This window comes from Dromaius novaehollandiae, chromosome W (assembly GCF_036370855.1).
Source record: "Dromaius novaehollandiae isolate bDroNov1 chromosome W, bDroNov1.hap1, whole genome shotgun sequence".
NCBI classification, from domain to species: domain Eukaryota; kingdom Metazoa; phylum Chordata; class Aves; order Casuariiformes; family Dromaiidae; genus Dromaius; species Dromaius novaehollandiae.
In genome coordinates, this window is record NC_088130.1 from 57,285,558 (window position 1) to 57,299,108 (window position 13,551).

The 13,551-nt window shown below is 37.9% G+C and overlaps 1 protein-coding gene across 11 annotated transcripts in view; it reads left to right on the forward strand.

Moving 5' to 3' along the window:
• The window catches only part of LOC112982191 (ran-binding protein 3-like), a 79,861-nt gene that overhangs the window by 57,114 nt on the left and 9,196 nt on the right, over positions 1-13,551 (forward strand). For all 11 annotated transcript variants that reach the window (XM_064501048.1, XM_064501047.1, XM_064501049.1 and 8 more), the window contains 9 exons: positions 591-665; positions 1,094-1,162; positions 1,897-2,021; positions 2,484-2,587; positions 6,813-6,897; positions 8,022-8,121; positions 9,225-9,355; positions 10,298-10,418; positions 11,054-11,196. In XM_064501048.1, coding sequence (XP_064357118.1) covers positions 591-665; positions 1,094-1,162; positions 1,897-2,021; positions 2,484-2,587; positions 6,813-6,897; positions 8,022-8,121; positions 9,225-9,355; positions 10,298-10,418; positions 11,054-11,196 — 953 coding nt within the window. The remainder of the gene's footprint in view (positions 1-590; positions 666-1,093; positions 1,163-1,896; positions 2,022-2,483; positions 2,588-6,812; positions 6,898-8,021; positions 8,122-9,224; positions 9,356-10,297; positions 10,419-11,053; positions 11,197-13,551) is intronic.

Sequence of the window (13,551 nt, forward strand, 5' to 3'; positions counted from 1 at the left end):
TATGGGTCTTACAGTATTTATTTAATGTAATGACGGGGCCAGAATGTTACTTCAGAGTTTAGGCCTTAATATATATAAACTATATTCTGTTTTATCCAGTCCTGTGGCACACCTAAACATAGCTAAAAGGATTTAAGATAACCTAAGTTTGGCTTACCCTGAAAATTACACTGAAGTCATATATAAAAATAGTAGATACAGTGGGAGGAGTATGCCTATATCAAAAATAAAGCAAGGTTCTGGAGCAAGCTTGCGTGTTAAGCCTCTTGATTGTCCACAGCGCTGAACTGTTAGCTCACTCCCTGGCTCAGTTTTGAACCACTCCAATGGCTGTCTCCAAGACAGAACCACTGTAAAGGTGACGAGCCGTAAGCAGGGTGGATAATCCAGGCTGTGCTGCTTGGCCTCAGAGACCCCTCTGATTCAGCAGCAAAGACATAACCTGAAAGTCTATCTCAGAAAGCTGGAAGTTAGCAGATAATAAGCTGATTCTGCTACCAAGGAAGGCATGACGTCAAATTGGCTAACCTAAAAAATCCATCTTTTTTGGCTCCGAACACAGGGTAATTTCAGTCTCTTTATCCTTTCAGATACAACACTTTCTCAGAAAAGAGGACGATCATCTTCCTTTACCATCCTTCCTACCTTTCCACCCTCCCAGACAGGTAATTAAAAAAAAGAAAACAACAACAACAACAAATATTTATGTAGAAAAGCAAATATTAGGGCAGGGTACCTTAATTTACTGATCCTTAAAAACCCATGAGACTGGACCAGATAGCATTTGCATTTCCATGGCTCTTGCAAACTAGCAGCACCAGCAGCCGAAGTGGGATTTTATGAGATTAAAGCATCTGTTGATATCCAAGAGATGTTTTCTCTGACGTAACCAAAACAACAGTGGTGCTTTCCATGCCTAAATCTCTTCAACTGTAAAATGAAGACAGTAGTAGTTATCTCAGACATCTTGTTTGGATGAATTCTAGAATATTGCTCAAATACTACCAAAATGGTGATAGGTTACAGATGCATAGATGAATAATTTATGATTTGTTATTACTTATTATTAAAGTTTAAATTCCTTGTTCTTTAGTAAAGAAGAATAACATATTCATGACCTCAGCTCTTCTTCGAAGGAACACTATCAAAAGTACAAAAGAAGGTAATTGTCATTGCAATATTATATTGACTCTTGTTCCACAAAGACCGTCTTAACAGATAAAGAACAGATAAAAATGACAGCCCTCCTTAGTGCTGAGTGAATGCTTTATGAAGTTTGTAAGTTATTTATCTGAGGACATACGGATCCTGTGAGCTCTGTTCTGAGCCTCTGCTCTGACTGCTTATGGTTATATTAATTTCTGAGTGGAGCAATTATAACCTTGAGTAGTCGAATTCCACATTTCTGATACATGACTGAACGAGGCTGAAACTCTGCTCCCAGCGAAGGCAATGAGGAATCCTTCTTGGCATCTGCAGGTGCAGGATTAAATCTGAAGTATCAGCTGACATATCTATCACAAAGCAGTGCTGATTTGTTTGAGTGTATATATATATATACGCGTGCACACACACACACACACACACACACAGAGATATATACATATATGTATACACATATGCACACACATATGTATATATTTGTGTGCATATATATATATGTGTATCTGTATGTATTTGTGTTACCCTTCTATTTTAATGGGATAACATGGGTTGGTTTCAATGCAAATTGTATATTTTAGAAGGGATTAGCATTTTTCAGAACACATAGTAAACAATAGCAATAACTGCTATTTAAGTGTGCTCTACAGCTTTTAGTTAAAGGGGCAAGACACATAGATGTGAATTAGATGTGAAGAAAAAGTCTTTGTTTAAATATTTTATTTTTGTTTGCAGGATGCTTGTCACAAAATCAGTTGCGGAATGTCATTAGACCTGCCATTTTACAGCCACCACAAGCCCTCACATATCCTGAAAATCCCATAGCATCTCTAGTGATTAAGAAAGGAGCATATGTTCAGGTAAAAAGAAAAGTGATTTTAATGGCTAATATACTTGTTTGGAGCTCAATCAAATTAAAAACAACAGTTTTAAAGCAGTTATTTAGCTGCAGGATTTCAAAGGAAGTTCTCATATCAGTTTCAGTGGAAACAATGAATTACTGACTAGAGAGGGAACTGTTGTACCAGTGCTGACTGTGTTTGCAAAACATACCTTCTTTGCAGCCTGTCTTAACTTTCAGACACTGGGGTTCTGTGGGCAAATCAAGTTTGGGGGTCTTTTTTGAGTTTGTTTTTTCAGAAAGTAACATTTTAGCCCATAGATTTAAAGGATATTGTTAAGGGCACTGGCTTAGTACACAGTGGGAGGAAACTGTCAGCTACCACAGATATATACCTCAGTGGCTTTGGATTTCTAGCAGACCTGTTTATTGCAGAGAATATGCTTGGATTAATTAATTCATCTGCTTATATTATTCCTAGTTATCTGAAAACAGCTCTTATTCCTCAGCTGGGAATTCAGTAAGTTTGAAGACAGCAGCAAGGTCATCTGTTAGCATGAATCTTGCTAGCCCTAAAACAACACGGTAAGATTTCTAATGTATTCCTACACCACTTTGTCATTTGGCCTGAGGCCTGCCCTTTCTCTCTACATGTCTAACATAGTACTGTGCTCATGCTATCTACATCCACACTGTGCTTACTGGTATTTGTGTGTGGTGCCAGGACCTGTGGTGCTGACATGAATGAGTTCCATATGCCATAAGGAATGGACTCCTGCCAGTGATAATCTCTGTGGGACAGCTTGTCTCTTGTTAGCAACCCCCAAGCAAGAAGCTACTTTAATTTGCCATCTCATGCAGCTTTGCCAGCTGAAAATACTGCTTGGTTTTGAATGTTTGTGGTCATGTTTGTGTCCCATCGGAGCAGTCTCTTCTGATTGCATAGGTGCACCATCTCATAAATATTTTGGCTGCAGAGAAACTCGAGAATTACCAAAATATGTGTGTGTGTTGGACACAGGTGGCATGAAGAGAACCATACAGTACTGATTGGAAGACATGGTGAATGCTGCAACTGGTGCCCTACTTCTGTGCACGTGCCAGAATTTCTGGAGTGAACAGCTAGTATAGTGTGATGGGGTCGTATCTTTGTGCAGGCATGGGTTGTCCACCACGGCTTTTAGAACTGCTGTGTGAGGAAGCTGACTTGCCTGGACAGGTAGCTGGAACTTGCCCTACACTCTGATGCCTTTGTATACGACTGAAAGAGCTCATACTGATGCAAAAGTGCAAAAAAACGCAAAAGCTATTAGCTCTCTTTAGAGACTGGCTGCATGAGAATGCTACAGATCTGTGACTAACCAGTTTAGTGTCAGTGGGTTTATCTGTGGGTGTTGATACTGCGTGTTGAGGCTTGATTAGAGATTTTTACATGGAAGTTGTGAGCCTCAGGAATACACATGAGATCAAAACTACCGGGGCTATTGATAATAAATGTATTATGGTACCCCCACTCCCCCTCACACCCACAGAGGTAGGAGAGAACATGTTAACTGCAAGGGATTCAATTCCAGTCTTCTTCAGGGCCTGATGGATCACAGATAAAGGTTCTTGCACACAAATTTGTAATGCACAGTGCCAGGATTCTGAGGAGATGAGGGATTTTACATGCTCAGACAACTTGGATTCTTAATCCTGCTCAGCAAGAGTGTCATTAGAGGGCAGATGCTCAGTGTTATGTTGGAAGAACCAGCCTGTCCTCTTCTATTATAATTAATGCTGTGATGATGCCCTATGAGGACAACATGAAATCATACAGCGTGTTACATTTTTAGCAGATTCAGAATGAGGGTAATATTCATATTGGAAAACCTAAAGGGAATATGGTGCTGCCTTTCAAATCAGTTGATACCAATATTTCAAACCCATTTACCTTCTGTCACCTGTACAATATCTAGGAAAAGATAGGTGAGTGGCTTCTTTTGTGAAGTAAATGGATAGAGAAATGCTATGCAATGTTTTCGCATTGACAAGTAGCAGCACTTTAAAATGCTTATGGTATTTCTATTTCTTTTCTTTTTTAAAGAGGGTTTGCTAATCTGTGTGATGTATTCTGTGCCTGATTAATTTTGTGTATTATCACAATTGTGATAAATGTTAATTTATTTGCTGAGTAAAATAATAACTTAAATAGGTGCTTACTGCTTTGCTGAGATTGCTGGGGGGGGTCTAAGTGCTATTATTTTGATCTGTAGAAAGTGCTTGTTGCTTTACAATAGTTAAGAAGAATCCTTTTGACATAGCTGTTTTCTCATATGTAACTTGACAATAACAGGTTTTTAAATGAACACGTTTATTAAGCTGCATATAAATACAAAAAAAAGGGAACATTTCTGTAGGTTACAGTAATGAACTGAAGAGGAGAAATTTGCAGGTTTTTTGAGTCTGATTAACAATTTGGAAAGGAAATTGTGTATTAAGTGACAGAAATACAGTGCTAGGAAAATGCAGGCTTCTAGTCCTGTATTCAGCTTCAGACAAGGGTTTGCTTGAAAACCTGCAAGGGTTTGAGGCCAGCACTGGGACTGGCAGCTACCTGGATCACTCTTGATGCTCTGAGAAGGAGCAGCTGAGTACCTGGGCCTCCTCCCTTTCTGTAGTCTCTTTCCAGTATCTTGTCCACAGTTCTTCTCCAATTCTTCCTTTTTAGTGGTAGTTCCCTGTATTCTGTGCATCTGTTTTGCATCTCCTCGGCAATGTCATCCTTGGCATACTTTGTTCTTGCCCTGCAGCAACATAAGGGTATTGAGGTTTCAATGAGACTCTAAGGCTGGCACTTCCTCTTTAATTGTCTGCAAAAAGAAAGATCCTGCATTGATTACTTTTTTTCTAATTTCTTACATTTCTCAAAGTAATCAAAATCTGTTTCCCTCATTGTTCTGAGGCAAAACTCTAGGTTCTGGGTTTTAGCTCTTCTGGAATGCTATTATTACTGATCTGCCAGTGCAGCAGCCTGGATAGTGCCGCGGATGAAATATCAAGATAGAAATTGATCACAATTTAGCAAATTTTAGTGGGGAGTTTCCTTTATGAAAGGCTAAGGAATTAATTAGTTTAAACTGACTTCAGATTCCCTGTTCATGGCACAAAACTGCATGTATGGAAGGATTCAAGGCTGATAAAGAGACTGATTATTTTATTTTTATTTTTATTTTTCTTCTTAGTCTTAGCAACCCATCAAACATAGGGATGTTAAGGAACAGTTATTCCCCTAAGTGTAAAATGGAGGAAGCCTATACTTGGGAATTCCTTCATCCTATGTGAAGAGACTTCAAGAACACTGTAGTTGTGAACATAAAAGCTTAGTTTTAGAGATGGATCATCAAAGTTTTGCCAGCTAACCCAGCTTATCATCAAGAATGTCCTTTGCACGACACAACTGCCTGTAAGCTCTCCCAAGGGTGATGAACAAACTGGAAGAGCATTAATAAGCTGTGCTAAAGTATACAGTTTGTGACAGAACATCAGCTCATCTTCCTGCCAAGTCATCTTTCTGGAGCAGAGGGAGGACAAGAATTTGAATGGTTTAGACTTTGCCAGCAAGAGAGACAGTGATTAAGCTCTAGAGAAATCATGAATGACCTGTAAGGCTTTTGTCAAAAAACAGGACCAAAACCATCTTCCACACAAGGAGGTTTACAAGGACTTTTCTAGTGACTTTTATAAAAAATGGATCATGTTCATTTGAAGTGGCTATATAATTAGCAGGCCAAATGACAACTCTGTTTATATTGTATATTCTTGAATGTAATGTACAACTAATATACTTTTTACAAGTTGTGACAGTATCACTATTTAAAAAACAAAGATCCTCTTCTTTTAAAATCTCCTTAGAGGAAAGAGGCCAACTGAGTGTAATTTAGGGTGACAATGCAAAAAAAAAAGTAGCTTTTTTCACCGGGCTATCCTGAGACCCTGAGAAGGAAAAAAGAGATGTGAGGGAAGGGGGAAGAAGAGCAAGTGTTGTTTTAATGTAGCTTCTGCCAAAACAAGTCACACTCTAGGAACTCCAAGTCCTAGCCATGAAGTAATTTATCTGCCACATGAAATTTTCTCTCAGATCTGTACCCCCAAACTATATTTGGTCAATACCAAAGGACTGCATGTATTTAGTTTTGTTCAGTTCTCGGGTTAAGTACATCAATAGGACAGATCATTGAAAAATGTAAAGATCTCTGTTTCCTGTTTTAGTTATGCCTCATCATAAGCCATCTGCTATCATCCCTTTATGTTTTTGCAGTATTTACGTGAATTTATATGGAGTCTGTGTGCATTAGAATACATTGCCTGTCTGCCTTTCCAAGATGTTAGGTGGATGGTGGAGTGCCTGTGGAGCACTGAGGAGTAGGCTATTCCGAAGGACACCAGAGCTGCACGAATATGGAGGGATAATTGTTGCTGGCACTCTTTTGCTGGAGTAAAAGGAAGTAGAGAAAGAAATGCAACATGTTAAAGCCAATGGAGTAAGATACTTCCCTGAGAAGGAAGCACGCTATTTTGCTCCTGGCCTTCGCTTTTAAGGAACATCCTTGAGAATCTTCATGAAACACAGTGTAACACCCTGCATACTTTTTGTGAAGGTTATGTAGAAAATAGTCTCAGATTCTCTTAAAGACTTTGTCTAATTCCTAAAGAGCTCATTTTTTTTGCTTGTTCATCTTCAATGTATGGTGTGGTAAAGTAAATGCATGAACTTATATATTCTTTACAAAGTTCTAAATCACATGCTTATTTTATTTTGTTCCTGTAGAACTCAGCAAGTTGAAGACAGAAGTATAGTAAACAGCAGCAATTCTGATTTTGTGTTTGGAGAAAACATGATTGAGAGAGTTTTGGTAAGATTTGTATATACTGGCAGACTGTTACCAAGATTAATCTATTTATGAATATAAAATTTCTCAGAGACTGATTCTTTCTAGCTCCTTCTGTTCTTTTTAAGATATGAGTAAATATGATTCCAGTGTCTGATGTATAGGAAATATCTAAATATTTGATAGTGGAGGGGTAGGCAGCCCTATCTTCCCCATCTTAGATAAGTACTCTTATTACTAGCTCGTATGGGTAGGCACTCTTTCCTTATGCTCATACTTTGACCTGAAAAAGGGTTATTTAAATAACCAAGCAAAGTGGAACAGCCACAACAGGAGAGAAGAGAATGCAGCTCCCACCACTCTAATAGTTTCCATTATAGCTGTTAAGAGATAGAAAAATGAGTATGAATTCTCTTGGGCAGAGGAAGAAATTGAACCCCCCATCGTAGATATTGTCCACGATAAGCTATATTGTGCATGCAGTAAGACAGCCTAATGGATCAAGTCCTGAAGGAAGCTTAGACAAAAGAAGTGGTTCCCAAACTGAGGACCGTACCATTTAGAATAAAACTGAAATTCAGTTTCTCATAGAAGCAGAATGAAAACACGATGCTTATCTGCCAGTGAAAAAGCTTGGAAACCGTAGGCCCGGGTTATGAGTTAGGACCAGGAATTAGGTGTAAGCTAGGAGTTTAGTCACTGAGCATTGTCAGTAGTCAGAAGCACTTATTTAGAAGTGCCTAGAAAACTTTATCTGCAAAAACTGAAAGTCAGTGAGATTTTTAATTCCTCCATGGTTAAATTCAAGGTGCCTGGGAGTTTTTCAACTATTCTTTTGGGGTGTAAGTGCTTAAACTGGAAATTAGCTGGTACTTAAACATATAAGTCCTTTTGCGGATTTAAATCCTAGTCCAGGATCCTTACAAAGATGCCATTCTTGGTGAAAGAATTAAGTACTGATTTCGTGATAATAAAATTACTTCCATTAGAGACTGAAATTGTATCATTTGTCAGTTTTTACTCTTAATATATTACAATTTCCTAATCTTCACCCCAATATACATTAAATGGTCCAACTTTCTGCTTGATATGAAGTAACATAGCCATTTTATTTAAATAGGAATTCTTATTTCCCCATATTTTTCTAGAGTCCTGAAAAGCATCCCAAGACATGTAATGGAGCTGATTCATACAAAGCAGAAGTAACATCCACGTACATAGAATCTTTTCATGTTCATCCACAAACAAGTAAGTATATTTAGCAAACAAGTAGAGTTAGCTTTATTATTTCACTATGTCTTAGAGAATGTCAAATGAATAGTGCTTAGTAATTTTCATCAATTCTGAAGTTATCCAGTCACTAGTACACCCATTACTGTATGTGCCAGAAATTTGCGTTCAAAAAGCAGCTGTGATTTAGTTTATGACATCTGGTTTGGACTGGATGGACTAACTTCATAATGAATGATTAAGTTATTTAGGAAAGGACAGAGTTTTACAAATGTGTATGTTACTTGAAAATATACAATGAATTTTGTGAATACATTTTGGACTGCATTTTTGAGCTACAATTTTAAGCTGTCTGCTGTTTGTATTTTGTGACTGTTCATATAAATAGCATTGCATTATTGGTACCCTAAGGGGGTACAAATTTGTAGGACTGAAACTTCTATACAGACAGATTTCAGGGTTGTTTGTGACTCTGGTGTAAGCTTTCCCACTAGGCTAGCCACATAAACCTAGGCTGTGGGGGAATCCCAAATAGGCCACTATTTTGAGCCTTCTCTTGAAATTTTGCACCCATCTCTACTAATGGATGTATTGGAGCCTCTTACTTTGTATGGACATTCTTACAAATCAAAAAACCAAAAGCTTATGGAAAACATATCTAAATTATGCAAATCTACAACTGTCTTGTAACGTATGTTCCTTTCTGTCAAGTCTTTATTGTACATGTATTGCTGTTCGGATTATTGGGACATATGCCTTTCATTGTTTATGAATCTGCACAGCAATATAACAGACCAGTTTCATTTGGAAACTCAACTTCTAATTATTTAGGGCTTGTTCCTACAAGTTGTTCCTGGGGCAAACCTCTGCATCTGCAGAGAACCCCATTCAATTCAAAATGAGTCTAAACAGGTATGATATTTTGCAGTATTCCAGCCTTTTACTTTTTCTCCTCTATTTACTAGTTTTGTCCCAAAACTTATTAAAAACACTAGTTGACATTAAGCACCACAGAGAGTACTGAAGTGACAGGCTGTGAAAAGTGTTAGTTTTGTTGTCTGAAAAATATTTCCTCTACAAAAAAAGGGGGGGAATTTCCTTTTTTTTTTATCATCTTTCAGAAACAGCTTTCTTGAAGAATGCAACACTAACTGAATCAGCAGCTGCTTGTATTTCCAAGCCAGTGGAGAAAATTCTATTAGGTAAAGTTGAAATTATAACTGGAGAAGAAGCAGAACACAATGTATTACAGGTGCGTATTTCATAAAGCCTTCATGGTAAGTAGTTTTCTTGTTGTTAAAAATAATATCTAGATCTATTAGAGATTACAGTGACCTAAACATCACTTTGGTTAATATTTTAAATTTTCACTTTTCTAGATAATGCCTCTGCTAACTGATTTTTTTGTAGGCTGATATTTCTTTTTTCATCTGATATCTATTCATCCTATAGTCCCTATCAGTAAGTTACTATGCTTCAAAACTTCATTCTATGGTTGTATGTTTATGAGTATCTTCACAGTAGATTGCTAAGCCTACCATTACTAACTAAAACTTCAAAACTGGAAGTGATTTAAGATTTTTTTATGACAAAACATTTCTGAGAAAAAAACAATGTGTTAGCCAACTAATTAGTTTTATAATTCATCTAAAACACAGATTATCTTTCTGGCCCAGCGGAACATATATTGCTATTCTTAATTTTCAAGTTGTTATTTTCTTAGTAAATAGCAGTCATGCATATGTTTTAAAAAATCTTAAAATTGAAAGTTAGCTAATTTTATCATTGATTAAATCTGTCCTGTCGGAACATTGAAGCTTTTTTCTCTGATAGTACTGGCATGCTGTGCTGCATAAGGTTTTTAATGAATAAAGTAATAGGGTTATAGATCTCATGGAACAAGTTCACCTTTGTCAGTGGATACCACAGATGAAGAGCTAGTGAAGATGAAAACTGAGATTCATGCTGAATGTTTTCCATGACTTAATTAGCAGAAAGTTTAGCATAGATCTGGAGTAATTTCATTTTAAGTAATTGACTGTCAGCTTTAATGTTGCTGTATCTATATAGGTGTGTGTATATATGTATACATATGTATCTAAAGCCTTATCAAAAGGCTTAAAATATAAATAAAGTTTTAAAACCAGTAAAATTGTCATTCTTTGGCAATTTTCATTATGCTTTTCTCTTTTAGATCAACTGCAAGCTCTTTGTATTTAACAAGCTTTCTTTAACCTGGATTGAAAGAGGCAGAGGATCCCTGAGGCTTAATGACACTTCTAGCAATAAATGTGGAATGTTGCAATCAAGGCTAAGTAAGAATGAAGTAACTAAATAACACATACACAAAACACTAAATAACTTGTATTGTTGCTGGCAGAATGAATTAATCTCAGAACGTTTGTAACTGAGCATCTAGTTTTATTTAAATCAAATTGCTGAAAGTCTTTTTAACATTGCTTGATAATTTTAGCTGCCCCACAAACTGGGGCACTCCCTTGCCTGAGCATTTTTCACTCAGTTTGTGCATTTGCTGATGTTAGGCTCTGTGTATTTCTGCTGCAAAGCAGCTTTAGTTCAGTCACCAGTCTGACAGTTTGCTCTTTGTTGATTCTGCTTTTCCAGGAGCACTGACTTTCAAGTCACTTCTGGAATGTTGTTTTAAATGTGCTGCCATTTTTTGTATTGCACTGTACATTTGTGGTGGATTATTTGTTTTGTATGCCAAATGTATTGAGAGAAACTAAAATGTTTTGCTATTTAAAAAAAACAACCCTTTTTTTAAAAAAACAACCCTTTTTTAAAAAAAACATTCAAAATGTCAGGTTTTAGACCAACTTAAAAAGAATAATTCATGAAAACATTACTTGTATACAAGTATTGCAGAACACTGCTGGAATAAAACTGAAGGTAGTTACAATTACTTATTATATAAACCTTCTTACTTTAGTTATGCGAAATCAAGGCAGTTTGAGACTGATTCTCAACACCAGACTCTGGGATCAAATGGTGATAAAAAGAGCAAATAGAAAGAGTCTGTGCTTCACTGCAACAGACCAAGATGACCACTCTGTTCAAGTGTTTCTGATACAGGTAAGCAATAAATAACTCCCTCTGCCTCAAATCTCCACATTTCCTTGAATTCTGGAGACTTGCTGAAGCTTTGGTTTTAGCAAATTGCCTTTTATTTTCTGTTAGGCTCTGCTCATGGCTTTTATTATGAAACGAGTTAGCAATGATATCCCCTGGTATTTCAGAAAAAGGTGTGAAGACATGATATGGCCTTAGGACAGACACTTCCAGACTCTGGTTCACATACCACGGATGGAATGCAAATCATTCCAGAGTCATATGCAGAAGTTAGTGCTCTGGACTTTGCCTCTTACAGAAACAACGCATTAAGAATTTCTGTACAGGTAGTTACATACATAAGTTACTTCTGTGTAAAGCAGCAGCTTTCTGCTGTGGTTCTGGACAAAATGCTTATAATAACCCATCCAGATTAGGACCCCCATGTTTCACTTCAGAGAGAACACAGATTTGTGACATGAATTTATATAAGACAATGCTCTTGGGAATCCTGGTTTTATCTGGCAAGGGCATATAAGCTGAGAATGGAAAGGTTGTGGACTTATTTTCAAACAAGTAGCACATACTGGATTGAGGTCCTGGGTTGGGAAGTGAGAGCATCCATGTGAGTTTAAGGATGTCTGGAGTTTCTCCACCAAATCCTAACTAGGAAGGGTTCCGCCTACTGGGCAAGAATGGTAAGTCACCACTTAGAGGAAGTGTTGGACTTTGTTCATGTGCAGAACACCATGCATTATACATGTAAGCAGTGTGAATCTACCACTTCCCAAAAGGCACTGTGCCTGTGCTATGCAGCTGGTTTGCATGTGAGCATTAGAATTTGCTCTAGCATACAGAGATACAAACATTTCTCCAATTCTGTCCTCGCACTTCTGCACAGTAAAAAAGCACGTATCTTGGGAAACCAAGATATATGGCAGCTGTATGAGTGTGGTGAAGGGTGCAAGAAGCTACTTCTGTAGTCATCACTGGACCTTCTAGGATTCGTTGCTGCAGATGGTACCCAGCCCAACTAACACTGAGACCTGTGTGCATGGAAGGCAACATGATCAACCAGCAGGCATCACCAAAGCCTTGGCATGTATGTCAGGCTGGTCTAGTAGGCAGTGGAGCCCACTCCTCCAAGGGACCATCAGATTCAACTTTGTTACCCCTTTTTGATGTGAACGATTGAGACATTTTGTTCAGGGATATTATTCAAAGGCTTGCCATGAATGAGGGAGAGTAGTTATATTATGCTGAATACAAGTCAGACAGTCCACAAGACTCTATTAAGTTGGTCCTGTGGCACGTACCTAGCCTTGAGCAGAGTGCTGACCCTGCCACCTCACCTCATTTGCTTGTTTCTTCCCTCCTCCCTGCTGGTGGCATTGGAATTTTTACAGCTATAAGTGAGACAGATCAGAGGAGTGATCTAGTTGAAATTCTTTTTTTTCCTAAATCTGGTTTTAGGCTTGGTTTTGATTCACCATGTAACCACACTAATTGTGGTACTGGCACAATGCAGAGGGTAGAAATGAGGAGTTGGTGAGGTTATGGAGTCCACCTCTTTTGGCAGCAGCCTGAGTTTATGTTAGATTGAAGTGACAGTTGATCCTTGAATGAATAAGCTGAAAGCAACAGAAATGATCAGACTGAGTGGCTGCCTTTTTCATGTTTATCCTCCTACATTTCTTGAAAAGTTGAGTTGTCCTGAGAGCTCAGATTTGTCCACTGAGAGTGGCATTTGCTGTTGAGACACCTGAACAACTCTGAATTGCTTTCTTCTTTGTCTGACTGTAGGAAGAGAACTGTTAGCTGCTGCAACTCTGGGTAGCAGAGAAGATGACCCTGGACTGCTGCTGCTTTGCAATTTGCGTAGCTTTTTCACCTGTACACGTTGAAAGTAGTCATTCCAATCCAAACCAGATGTATTCCTTCCTATTGCCAATTGATGCAGATAGAAATGATGCACATGATGCACAAAAGTGGAGAACTGGGCCACAAAAGACCATAAGCATTCAGTTACCCTCTAGTAAATGCTTTGCTTCATAAGAACATAAGAAATACCCTACTGGATCAGAGCAATTATCCATCTAGCCCAGTATTCTGACAGTGCCAAAATGGAGCCCTATTTTGGGAGTGCAAGTAAGCATAGCCACTGTCTATGGTGGGCTCCCTTTATATTCCCCCAGCATCTGTAATTGTAGTATTAGGGATGTGAGAGCATACATCCCTACTTGTTTCCTTTAGTATCTGTTTATGAAATGATTGCCCTCGAATTCATCTAATTCCTGTTTTAGCCTTTATTATTAGATTGTTAGCCTATTATTTTTAGTTTATACTGTCTGCCCCCACAATCTCCTGAGGCAGTAAGTT